At 49.6% G+C, this 12,771-nt stretch overlaps 1 protein-coding gene across 1 annotated transcript in view; it reads right to left on the bottom strand.

The window, feature by feature from the left end:
- LOC103267214 (zinc transporter ZIP11-like) overlaps nucleotides 1-9,907 on the bottom strand; it is a 242,408-nt gene extending 232,501 nt beyond the window's left edge. The window contains exons 1-3 of the mRNA XM_008064819.2: nucleotides 9,831-9,907; nucleotides 4,570-4,688; nucleotides 2,216-2,254 (exon numbers count right to left, since the gene is read on the bottom strand). Of these exons, the coding sequence (XP_008063010.2) occupies nucleotides 2,216-2,254; nucleotides 4,570-4,677 (147 nt within the window). The 5' untranslated portion in view covers nucleotides 4,678-4,688; nucleotides 9,831-9,907. The remainder of the gene's footprint in view (nucleotides 1-2,215; nucleotides 2,255-4,569; nucleotides 4,689-9,830) is intronic.
- Between the last annotated feature and the right edge of the window lie 2,864 nt (nucleotides 9,908-12,771).

Genomic DNA, 12,771 nt, shown 5'->3' with positions numbered 1-12,771 from the left:
GAGCCCAGCAGGTTGAGGTTGTGGTGGCCGGGAGCAGCCACTGCACTCCAGTCTGGGTGACAGAATGAGACTCCAACTCAAAAAAAATAAATTTGCATTTTCTTTTCTCCTTGTCTGGTATTTCCGTTCCATTTCTCCAAAGAATTTTATCCCAAAGCAATGTATATTTTATGTTAGAAAATCTAGTATTGATTTCTTGATCACACTTCCTGACAATATAAATATCTACATGCATTTTATTTTTTAAAATTTCCTGGGAGCCTAGGGCTGTAAGTGCTTAAATAACAATTTCTTGGAATGAGTAATGATAACTATTAGAGACAGGAAAGAGAGTCATAATAACAAATATGCCACTTTACAATTATTTAACATTAAAAAGTAAAATATTCTTAGAAATGCATATGTTAGTGGATGGGGCATTATTCCTTTTTTTCAATTCCTTAGCATATCTGTGGATAATTATTAAGTAGTAACTGCTAGAATAAGACAGGGTTACGCATCAATTTTTTTTCTGTTTTTCTTTGGTTTTGCTTTTTGGGGTTTTTTTTAACGTAAACAGAGAAATGTGTTCATGTAAATGAGACAATGGAAAAAAATGTTGTGTTACAATCTTGTCATTCTGTTCTTTGAACTCTTTTCAAGTTACAAACCCACAATCCCAGTGTGGTCCATCATGGAAAATTACTTTCAAGGACCTCTCTGAGGACAATCCAATTAGCTCCATCGTCAAAGGACAGCACAGCATCTAAACTGCTAAAGGACTTGTGGGCAGTGATAAGTGATAAGGGCCCTTCACTTTCTCCACAGAAGTGCCAGCATTCCAAGGGGCCATCTGTGTCCACCTGGAGATTCGCCACCCAAGACTACGTAGAAAGACAAGAGCGTTTCTTTCTTGTCTGAAGTGGGAGAAGGAAGCAGCGCGAGGGAAGGTGTCAATGGAGAAATGGCTTCCAGGAATTCTCAGGCAGAGCAGCTTTAGGGAAGAGACCATATGGAAGCTGAGGACCTGAAACTGAATTTTGTCAACACTCTCTGTGCACCCAAGTGCCGCTCGTGAAGCCTCCACGTGATCTCAAAGGAACAAGGCCCCAGTCTGACAGCTACTGACTCAGGTGGCCTCAGGGAGATCCCATTCCCAGTTTTTTGAAATCACAAAACTATAAAAACAGGGAAAAGGAACCAAAGCTTGATTAACTAAAAGGGAAACCCCCATAGTATCTGCCTTGTGACACAGTTAATAACATATTCAAGACTAGGAAACGACATCTGAACTCATCAAGACTCTAGGTCTAACTCTCCACCTAGCAGAAATACAGGGGACTGAGGAACAAGTTATGCAGCACCACAAGGAAGCCATCAGTCAAATTCAGAATGTGAAACACTCTAGAGACAATTGACCCCGACTCTCCAACCAATTACTGGTGCAGAAAAAAATATTGGACTGCTATTAAAGGAATAAAAGAGACCTAAAAGACATAATGAACAAATTCAATGTAAAAATCTTGTTTGGACACCAATTCTAAAAAAGACAATCTTAGAAGACAAACCAAGTAGGATCTAAACAGCACTGTTTAGAAAAGATGAGGGAAATTTGAATATGGATTGGGATCTAGATCATAAAAAGGAATTACTGTTAAGATTGGTAGGTATGATAATGGCATGGTGATTTTTTTTTTAAGTCATTCAGTTAGAGATGTGTATTGAATTCACAGGCAAAATTACATGATATCTAGGATCTGCTTTTTAAAAATCTTAGCTATTATATCGAGAGGAGACAGGCAAAATGAGATTAGCAAAATGTCAATAATGATTGAAGTCGGGTGATGAGTACCTAGGACGCATCACAGGAGTCTCTCCACTTTTTTTGACATGTCTTAAAAGGTCTGTTAAGGGGAAAGAGGAAGAAAGAAAGTGTATTTAATTGATGCCAACTATGTATGAGACTAGGCCTGTGCTGAGCCCTTCCTAAATATTATCTTATTTTGCAAGTCCTGAGGCAGCTGTCACATAAGCCTCCTTTCCTGTCTAAAGAGAAACAGAGGCATCTGGCAAGCTGGATAATAAATATGGCAGGTGAGAAGAGGTAGCAGTTAGCACCCAGGGAACACAGAGATGCATGTAGATCAAAGGGGAAAAACTGGAGATAGCCCTTGGCAGACAAGTGTCAGAATCAACATTGTCTCCATTTGCTTTTCTCCTGCTAAGTGTTACTTACCCCTGCAGCAAAGCCAAGGCTTCCATCTAAGATCCGCCTCTGAAAATGAAAACAAGATGTTTCAGTTCCTAAGGAACAATACAATGCCGTATCCTAGCACAAGAGGAAACCTTAAGGCCCAAGATAACCACACAAATAAAGACCAGCCCATTCCTGAGCTCATGAGTTTATACAGGGGGCCAAGAATCAGGGGAAGAATTTTTTTCAACTTTCCATCCACCACGCAGCCAATCAAAAGTGTTTTTTCAAGAGGTGTGTTTGTGGCTTGTATTGGCCTATGTGGTCTCTTACTCAGCTCTCTCTGTGAATTACAACTATAAACCTTGAGTCAGCAGCTGGTCTAAAAGGTGGAATGACCAAGTGTTGGTGAGGAGCAAGTGGAATGATAAAACCCCCACATGGGCAGGTTTGATCACTGGCACCCCACTTTAAAAACTATTTGGCAGCACCAAGGAGAAATACACATTACAGAGGCCACTCCTGAATCATTCCATAACAGAAATGTACACTTGGATTCACCAAACGCATGTACAAAAACATTCAAGGCAGCACTATCTGTGAAAGCCAAATGCTCACCAACAGTAGAATGAATACATCAATTTTATATTCATAGGCCAGGCGCGGTGGCTCAGCCTGTCATCCCAGCACCTTGGGAGGCTGAGGCAAGTGGATTGCCTGAACCCACGGGGTTCAAGATCAGCCCCAGCAACTTGGCGAGACCGCGTCTCTACAATACATCAAAAATTAGCCAGGCGTGGTTGTGCACATCTGTAGTTCAGCTACTTGGAAGGCTGAGATGGAAGGATTGCTGGAGTCCAGCAGGACGACACGGGGGTGGCCATGAGGGGGATGTCAGAGGCTGGTACTGCTCTGTTTCTTGATCTAAGCACTAGTTTCACGTGCATTTATGAAAAAGTATCAAGCTGTGTATTTATAAAATGTGCACTGTTCCATATGTATCTTATAATTCAATAAAAAGATTTTTTGGTGTCTACCAAGAAATGAATGGATACATAAAATGTATGCACATACAATGAAGTAGTCTCCAGCCTTAAAAAGAAATTCTCACACATGCTACAACATGGATGAGCCCTGAGGACATTATTCAAAGTGAAAGAGGCCATCTGTCCACGGAACTCTTTCATCATACAAAACTGAAACTCCATACCCATTTGACAGTGAGTCCTCATTCCTCCCCTCCCCCAGCCCCAGGCAACCACCATTCTACTTCCTGTCTCTAGGTATCATTTATACCTAGATTCCAGGTAACCCGTGACTCCAGATTGTGTTTTGAGTTCCAATCACCAATTCATCAGCTCCAAACCTCCCCCTGAGGAGGGGAGAGGGCAGGGTGCATCGCTGAGATCAAGACCTGCTTGCGGGTCTCTGACGCAAGAGTGCCTGGCTCGCCAACTTCCTAGACAGGCTTTCTTTCCCAGACCCATCTCACAGCATGTCGAAATAGATCTTAAGTCGCTCACTCATGTGCCACTCCTACAAGTTCTGTGACTGCCGTGATGAACAATGCAGGGACTGTGCATTGATCAAAACAGCCCCGATGGCTCAAGGCCTGTGGACCGAGGGAATTCTGGGAGGCAGAAGAGTGGCATCCAGGCATAGGAGGTGGGTGTGGATTGCACAGGGGCAGGGTGGGGGGAGGGTGTGTGGGCGTGTGTGCAGGTGTGGGGGTGGGGTATGAGTAGGAGGCGTGTTGGGATGGGGGAACAGCCTACGGGGGGATGGAGAGGGGGCATAGGGGTACAGAGCGCACGGAGGAGCAGGAGAGTGAGGGAGGGTGCTAGGGGTACGAGCAGGATTCATGGAGGATGCGGGGACTAGGGGAAAAGCACAGGGGTCTGCAAGGGCCAGGGAGGCGGGTCTGTCTGTACCCATCCCAAGCTGGGGATGAAACACCCTGGAAATGGAGTAAAGGGAAAAGGGAACAGATACCCCTCCCTCCACGGGGAGGGACAGCTATACCCGAAACCTAATGTTCTTCTTTGGTCATACGCAGTACCAGGCCTGAAAGAAATTAGGCGGAAGGTAAAAGTCAGGTGGCAGGCTAAAAGAGGCTCAGTAACCGGGTTTCTCACTTTCTACTCCCTCCTAGCCGGGCTGGCCAAGAGTCAGGACGGGGGAAGGCACCGTAAGAGATGTCTGCAGCAAGCAAACATCTATTCTTCCGACCCTGCAGGGTGAAGGTGGGAGAAGACAGTGGACTAGCCCACCACCCACCACTGGGAGGTTCAACCAGGCCAGCAAGGAGTCTGCAAGCCTATTCTACGGGTGCGACGGTTTCAGAGCTTGCCAAGACCGTCCCCGCAAACTCCCAGAAGCAATGCAAGGAAACTCACCTGTCCACTAGAGAATATGAACACAAGTGCTGCCCCCGCGGCCGTCATCCCCCAGGTGAAGAAGGTCCCCAGCAAGGCCTGGAACACGGAGCTGTGGCCTTGGAGCATGCTGGATACAACTGTGTGCAGAGAAGCAAAAGGGTCAGCTCTGGGGGTCCCTTTCAGTGACAGGCGCGTGTTCCGATGTGTCCTAACACCCCGTGCCTGAGCTGGCCTGTCTCTGGGCTGGTGGCACGCACCCTTCCACCATCCCAGCGTTCCTCAGCTACCCAACCCACAGGCTGGGATTCTCCTTCCCGGTCCCCCCAGGTATCAGAAATCGCCTAACTCTGAAAGGAGACCCAGGGGGCCCAGAGAGGGGCCGGGGAGCCCACAAGAGGTGACAACATTGAGAAGTGGTTTCAAAAAGAAGAAGCACGAGGAATGTGGATTACACAGCCCGGAGGAAGGGGGCACAGGAGGGTCTGAGGCGGTCTTCCCTACACAATCAGCCTCTTCTACCATCTTTTGCCCAACCTCTGCTCTCGGCCTCCTCCGAATACAGGCAACTAGCTCAGATGCTCTTAAAGCTCTCCCATCTAATTCTCCATCACATCTGCAACAGCTCCCCTGACCAGCCAAAGAGTAAACTCCGCCTACTATCCTGAGCCCCTCCAACTTTCCAAGCCCACGTCTCCCTGACATCCTGTTTGGGCTCAAACGAATGACTTACGGTGCCTCCAAGAAGCCCCAGACGGGCCTGGCCCCGAGGCTCTGTGCTCCGTGCCCTTCCTTCCACGTCTCCACCTTCATCGGAACCCAGAGCATCCCTGCAGCCCACTGATGCCAACTTCACGATGAAGGCTCTCCTGCCCTCCCCAGCCCCATCCTTGTGCGCACTTTTGGTGCTTACTCTGTGACTTTGCCTCCTCGTCTTTGATAGCCTTCGTGGCTTGGGGACTGGGATGATGCTTTTTCACAGATGGCACCCCTGTAAATTAGGGCTTGGTGGCTCCTGAAAAAGACGTGCTGGATTGAAAAGGGCCAGCTTACCTGGACAGGACAGTCGGCAAGGACAAGGAAACAGACCCATGAATGGAATTTCCCCTGGTCAACCCAGCTCCCTGCTGCTAAAGCTGAAGTGACATCACAGCCCATGAAGAAAAGAAAGGGAAGTCCCTCCTCCAGACTTAAAATTCTAGATCTGAAATGACAGGGAGTTGGACCTCTCCCTGTGGAAAGTTACCAGGTGGAGAAACTCATTTGTGGGCAAGTCCTGTGTGGTACACAAACCCTGAGGCTAGGGCCTCATCTCAAAGGCCTCATTCAGCTCCCAGTAGCCTGCCAATACCTGCAGGGCTAGACATGACCTGGGCTCAGCCTTGCCAGGCCTCAGTGCTTTGTAAGGAGCCAGCAGCCCTGGGCCTACAGACCAAGATATGATGTCTCACTGATCCCGGAAGGAGACTATGGGGGAGGGTGGACAGGGAGCTTATGCCAAGAGCCTCAGCAACACAGCCAGGTTCAAATCTCAGAAAGCCCAGGAAAGCCCAGATGAGTCCAGATGAACCCAGGTGAGTCCTGGTTCCACCCCTGTGCTGAGAATTCTGAGATAAGTAGCATCTATGGATTCAGACTCTGGTCCTATAGTCAAAACAAAACTCAAATGGTGACAACACAAGTTAAAGAAAAAAAATAATTAAAAAAAAAACAAACGGCCAGGCTCGGTGACTCAGCCTGTCATCCCAGCACTTTGGGAGGCCGAGGCAAGTGGATTGCTTAAGCCCACAGGTTCAAGACCAGCCCAAGCAATTTGGCAAGACCTTGTCTCTACAGTAAATCAAAAATTATCTGGGTGTGGTAGCACGCATCTGTAGTTTCAATTACTTGGAAGGCTGAGGTGGAAGGATCGCCAGAGCCCAGCAGGTCGACCGCTGGGGTGGCCATGAGAGTGCCACTGCACTCCAGCCTAGGCAACAGAGTGAGACTCCAACTCAAAAAAAAAAAAAAAATCTGAAAAGAAAGATAGGATGACATTGAAGATAAGAAGGATTTGTAAAGTACAAAAGTATCATGGTGAGTATAAAATTGGACTGAGATAGCCAGGCATGATGGCATGCATATGTAGTTTCAATTACTTGGAAGGCTGAGGTGGAAGGATCGCCAGAGCCCAGCAGGTCGACCGCTGGGGTGGCCATGAGAGTGCCACTGCACTCCAGCCTAGGCAACAGAGTGAGACTCCAACTCAAAAAAAAAAAAAAAATCTGAAAAGAAAGATAGGATGACATTGAAGATAAGAAGGATTTGTAAAGTACAAAAGTATCATGGTGAGTATAAAATTGGACTGAGATAGCCAGGCATGATGGCATGCATATGTAGTTTCAATTACTTGGAAGGCTGAGGTGGAAGGATCGCCAGAGCCCAGCAGGTCGACCGCTGGGGTGGCCATGAGAGTGCCACTGCACTCCAGCCTAGGCAACAGAGTGAGACTCCAACTCAAAAAAAAAAAAAAAATCTGAAAAGAAAGATAGGATGACATTGAAGATAAGAAGGATTTGTAAAGTACAAAAGTATCATGGTGAGTATAAAATTGGACTGAGATAGCCAGGCATGATGGCATGCATATGTAGTTTCAATTACTTGGAAGGCTGAGGTGGAAGGATCGCCAGAGCCCAGCAGGTCGACCGCTGGGGTGGCCATGAGAGTGCCACTGCACTCCAGCCTAGGCAACAGAGTGAGACTCCAACTCAAAAAAAAAAAAAAAATCTGAAAAGAAAGATAGGATGACATTGAAGATAAGAAGGATTTGTAAAGTACAAAAGTATCATGGTGAGTATAAAATTGGACTGAGATAGCCAGGCATGATGGCATGCATATGTAGTTTCAATTACTTGGAAGGCTGAGGTGGAAGGATCGCCAGAGCCCAGCAGGTCGACCGCTGGGGTGGCCATGAGAGTGCCACTGCACTCCAGCCTAGGCAACAGAGTGAGACTCCAACTCAAAAAAAAAAAAAAAATCTGAAAAGAAAGATAGGATGACATTGAAGATAAGAAGGATTTGTAAAGTACAAAAGTATCATGGTGAGTATAAAATTGGACTGAGATAGCCAGGCATGATGGCATGCATATGTAGTTTCAATTACTTGGAAGGCTGAGGTGGAAGGATCGCCAGAGCCCAGCAGGTCGACCGCTGGGGTGGCCATGAGAGTGCCACTGCACTCCAGCCTAGGCAACAGAGTGAGACTCCAACTCAAAAAAAAAAAAAAAAACACACTTTACATACATCATCTTGATAAGTCACCCTAAAAAAGAGTAGTTTGTGTTTGTTTTGAAAACACCACCTCTAGATGATGACACCAATCATCTATTCCTAGGTGCTGTGGATAAAATTTCAAACAGCATTTTTTAAATGTCACAACCAAAAAGACCTTTCTTCCTGTATTTGAATGTGCCTTTTGACAGCTCCAGAAGAGAGCAAACAACTGACATTTGCCAAGAGGCCAAAGTCAAAGTGGATTTTGCGGCCTGGTGAACAGAAGGAAGCTTGTGGGTGTTCCTGGTGGTTAGTGGGAGAGGAAGACACTCCTCTAAGCCCATCCCCATGTACACCAGAGCCCCCTGGGAAAGAAGAAAAAGGGACACATGGGGCAAGTTCAAGGCCACCGTCCTTTCCATCCCAATAAGAGGAACATTTATCCCAGGCAATGCAAGCCCAATGCCCTTGGAGAGGTTTCTTCTTCTGTTTGCTATTTTAAATCTAAGTTAAGGGGTGGCGTGAGAACCAGCAGTACTGGTCCTTCTTGGGAGCTAGTTAGAAAAGCAAAATCTTGCCGGGCTCGGTGGCTCAGCCTGTAATCTCACGCTTTGGGAGGCTGAGGTGAGTGGACTGACTGAGCCCGCGGGTTCGAGACCTGCCGGGGCAACTTGGCGAGACCTCATCTCTACAATAAATCAAAAATGAGCCGGGCGTGGTAGCACGCGCCTATAGTTCCAGCTACTTGGAAGGCAGAGGTGGAAGGATCGCCAGAGCCCAGCAGGTCGAGGCTGCGGTGGCCGGGAGCGGCCACTGCACTCCAGTCTGGGCGACAGAGTGAGACTCCAACTCGAAAAAAAAAAAAGAAGAAAAAAAAGAAAAGCAAAATCTCAAGCCCCACCTCGGACAATCTCCAACTTGAATCTCCAATTTGAATCACAATCTGCATTTTATGGAATTCCGCCGGGGATTCTTATGCACGTTAAAGTGTGGAAAGCACTGGTCGAAAACTGGAACCACTTCTACAAGACCGAGTGCTTAGAGAGAGAGTTCCCCGGCCCTACAGGGGACTGGTGAGGCTGGCAGAGTCCCAAGAGCACAGAAAGTTTCCTCTAACTGGGAGACCACTGACACCTTAGGAACCTGGCGCCTCAGCCGGGCCTCTCCAAAGCAGCTTGCACAATGGGGCTCCGACGTCCTCAAGTGAGCCAGAAACTAACGCCATCAACCTTGAGGAGCTTAGCAGGAGGGAGGATCATTCCCTGCCGGCTCCAATTTTAAACACGCCTGTGCCGCACTCGCACACTTGTACACGTCGTACACGGCACGTGGGGCGTTCCCGGCTGACTGACAGGGGAGCGCAGTCGTTCTTTCTTTGCTCCCCCTTTAAACCTGTTGCCCGGCTTCCAAGAGTCGGCTTCAAGACGCTGGTGAAGGCGCAGAAGGGGCAACAGCCCTTGGGCTGCCCGGGCCTCGGCGGAGCCGCACTCCAGGAGGGGAACCCGCCGAGGGATTCGCGTCCCAGCGCACACGACTGCGGAAAAGAAAGGTCCCCGACGCCGCGCTACTCCAAGTGCGGTCCGCGGACCAGCTGCCCCGGAACGGGCTGGAAACGCCTGCGCTCAGGCCCCACCCAATCCGCTGCGGGACCGCCAGATTCAAGTTCAAGGGGGCCCGTGGGCGGGGCCCCCAGGGGCCGCGACCGCAGCCGCCTCAGCTCCCAGGATCCCGCCCCCCCCGCACGCACGCCCCCCACGAAGGACGAGTGGGGAGGAGGCTGGCCGAGGACCCCAAAAGGCAGGCAGGGCCTCGTCCTCCGGCTCGCCCTGGGGAGGGGCGCGGGGGGCCCCGGGCGCCGCCCCGCACCTGCCAAGGCCTCCAACTTCTCCTGCAGCCCCTCCTCTTTCCGGGGGACACCCCTCCCAGCCCCGGGCCGCGGCCCCTCCGAGCCCCACACTCCCGTCGCCACGGCCGCCGGCCCCGAGCCTGGGGCCCACCCAAAGGCCATGAAGGGGAGGAAAGCCACTCACTAGGGTGCCCTCGCCAGCCCCCCGCGCGCTCCCATCGGCGCCCGCCGCCGTCGGCTCGCCGGCCCCGCTCGCGCAGCCACTTCCGGCCTCGCCGGCGCACACGTGTCCCTCAGCCCCGCCCGCCCGGCCGCGGCGGGCGGGTCCCGCCCGGAGAATCGATTCTCTGGTTCGCAGCCTTCTGCGGGCCCGGGGACCGGGCGGGCGGGCGGAGCGGAGCTCGGAGGCCTGGCACCGGGCGGCCTGCGAGCCTGAACTTCCGCAGCCCTAGGGAAAGCCGGGGACACCCACGCGCCCAGGGAAAGCCCACCTTGCAAAGTCCCTCTGTGGCTTATGTTTCTACACCTGTGGCAGCCCGGCTGGGGGCTGGGGGAGATGACACCACCGTCAGCATCTCTCGCTAGGTCATCATCGTCCCCATCAGAATCACCCAGAGGCGTCTCAGACACAGGTTGCTGCACCCCCAGAGGTTCTGGCTCTGCAGATCTGGGTGAGGCTGAACGTCTTCTGTTTTGAACTAGGAGTGTCTGATGCTGCTGTTCTCGGGGCTTCCTCTTGAGCATCACTGTCCTGGGTCAGGGGTTTTGTTCTCCAAGGGCTCTGTGAAAAGACCCGAGGGTGGAGTGGCTACGTTTAGCCAAAAACAAAACAAGACAAGACGAAGGGAAAACAGGAGGCTGGTGAAATTTGAATTTCAGATAATTCAAGCCTTGTAGTACAGGCTTCCTCTGCTAGGTAAGTTTTCTAGGATCCCATGGGCATCAGTGTACCAGCTGTCCTTGTTGGGAGAGGCCATGTTTGACTTCAGTGAAGTTTTTTGGAGAGTCAACATGTTGGCCCATTTCAATGTGGGTGATTTACCAGCGCACCTGCCCACACCATGCTAAGCGTTCAGTGGTTTGTTTGTTTTTTTTACCAAAAACAGCCTGACTTCCCTGCCTTACCCTCCGTATTCATCCAGTCTCACCCCAAGAGACTTGTTGTTGTTTCCTGACATGAAAAAAGTCCTCAAAGGAAAATGTTTTGCCAGTGTGGGAGAGGTGAAACAATAGACAGCAGAAGCACTAATTGGCGTCAAAACTGATGAGTTCAAAAAACTGTTTTGAGCAGTGGAAAAAGCATCTTGACAGGTGTATTGTATCAAATGGAGAGCACTTTGAAGGTGACTGAAATTTAAGCATGTAAGAATAAATCCACAATTTTTTATAAATAAATCCAGGGGTTTTTTGGTCCCACCTCGTATATCCCAGGCAATATTTAGGACATACTTATGCTAGGCATATTCCTTGCTATCTGAAATTTAAATTTAGCTGAGTGCCCTGTCATTTATTTGGCAGCATACCAGAGGGTGATCTGGGCAACAAAACTGCCATGGTCTCAGTAGCCACAGACCAAAGGGTCCAATAAGAACAGGCCTTGGCCAGGCTCAGTGGCTCAGCCTGTAATCCCAACACTTTGAAAGGCTGAGGCGAGTGGATTGCCTGAACCCGTGGGTTCGAGACCAGCCCAGGCAAATTGATGAGACCTCGTCTCTTCAATAAAATTTTAAAAAATTAGCCGGGCGTGGTAGCGTGTGCCTGTAGTTCCAGCTACTTGGAAGGCTGAGGCGGAAGGTTTGCCAGAGCCCAGCAGGTCAACGCTAGGGTGGCCGTGAGTGTGCCACTGCACTCCAGACTGAGTGACAAGAGTGAGACTCCAACTCAAAATTTTTAAAAATTATTTAAAAAAGAACAGGCTTTGTTTGTCCGGGATGTCAATGGTTCACACTGGTGGTTGCACTATATACTGTGCACTGTGTCAGGAGAGGAGGACTGCCCTCAAAAGGCCCCCAGGCCAGAGAGAGTCAAACTGGCCACCACACTTCAATGCAACAGTGTATAAGAGGCACACAGAGAAAAGTCACCCAGGTGGCGAGGGCCATCAGTTCAACCTCCAAGACATGGCCGTTTTCCCTGCAGTTTGTCGTAGTGGTGAGATGACGTCTTGGACTTGCTTCAAAACACTATGGAAGGAAGAAATGGATGGAGTAGAGATTGAGTGAAATTGACCAGGAGTAACCAGGATTGAAACTGGGGAATGGGCGTACATAGTAGTTCGTTCCATTTTTCTACTTTTTGCACCTGTTTAAATTTTTCCCCATGAATAGAATTTTTTTAAACAATCAACCAAGTGCCTCTCCTGCCCAATCCTTTCTCTTCTCACTGCTGCTGTGAGGATTTGGTCTCCCATCCTTCAACTAGGTCATGTCGATCACCTCCTGCCATCCACCCTGTCTAGTCTGTTCTGTGCACCACTGCCAAGATCACCCTGCCTAAAGCACAGCACGTCACTATCCTGCTCAAAAACTTCCAGTGACTCCCCAGTGCCTTTGGCAAGAAGTTCGTCTCCTCGGCCTAAAACTCGAGGTTTTCCCTGGTGTAGTTCTAACTACACTTTTTCAAGTTTGTCTCCCAATGTCCTCCCTGTACCCTCCGACCAGCCAGGTTGGATGATTCACTACCCTCCCACACATCCTTTCCTTCCTGCCACCTGGTCCTCCCCTTACACAGCTTCCATTTAACTGTCCTTCCCTTCCAATTCCCTAAATCTAAGTCCCACCATCTCGCAGTGCTGGGTTTAATGCAATCTCCCCAGCCCCTGCTCTAACCTTGTCTCTTACCTGTTCAAGCTCTGAGGTCACACAGAGCTTTGTCTGGAGTTAAGGCCTGTGTCTCCTTCTAGCTTACACTACAGGGACTAACTTCACTGCTGTATTCAGCACTCAGAGCCAGGATTGTAATCCAGCTTCTCACTGAACCCCTATTCCAGCCAGCATTGCATCTCATATCAGAGCACGTACTCAGAATATGCTTGTATGCAATGCGTGGGCGAGCAACATGCAGAAGGAAGACACGGGGGGGGGGGGGACACCAACATTGTGGAGTGCCTCACCTAGCCAGACACG

Source organism: Carlito syrichta, unplaced genomic scaffold (genome assembly GCF_000164805.1).
Source record: "Carlito syrichta isolate Samal-C Ts95f unplaced genomic scaffold, Tarsius_syrichta-2.0.1 Scaffold308056, whole genome shotgun sequence".
Lineage (NCBI taxonomy): Eukaryota > Metazoa > Chordata > Mammalia > Primates > Tarsiidae > Carlito > Carlito syrichta.
The sequence above is the reverse complement of the archived record's forward strand: the minus strand, read 5'-3'. Positions and strand labels throughout refer to the sequence as shown.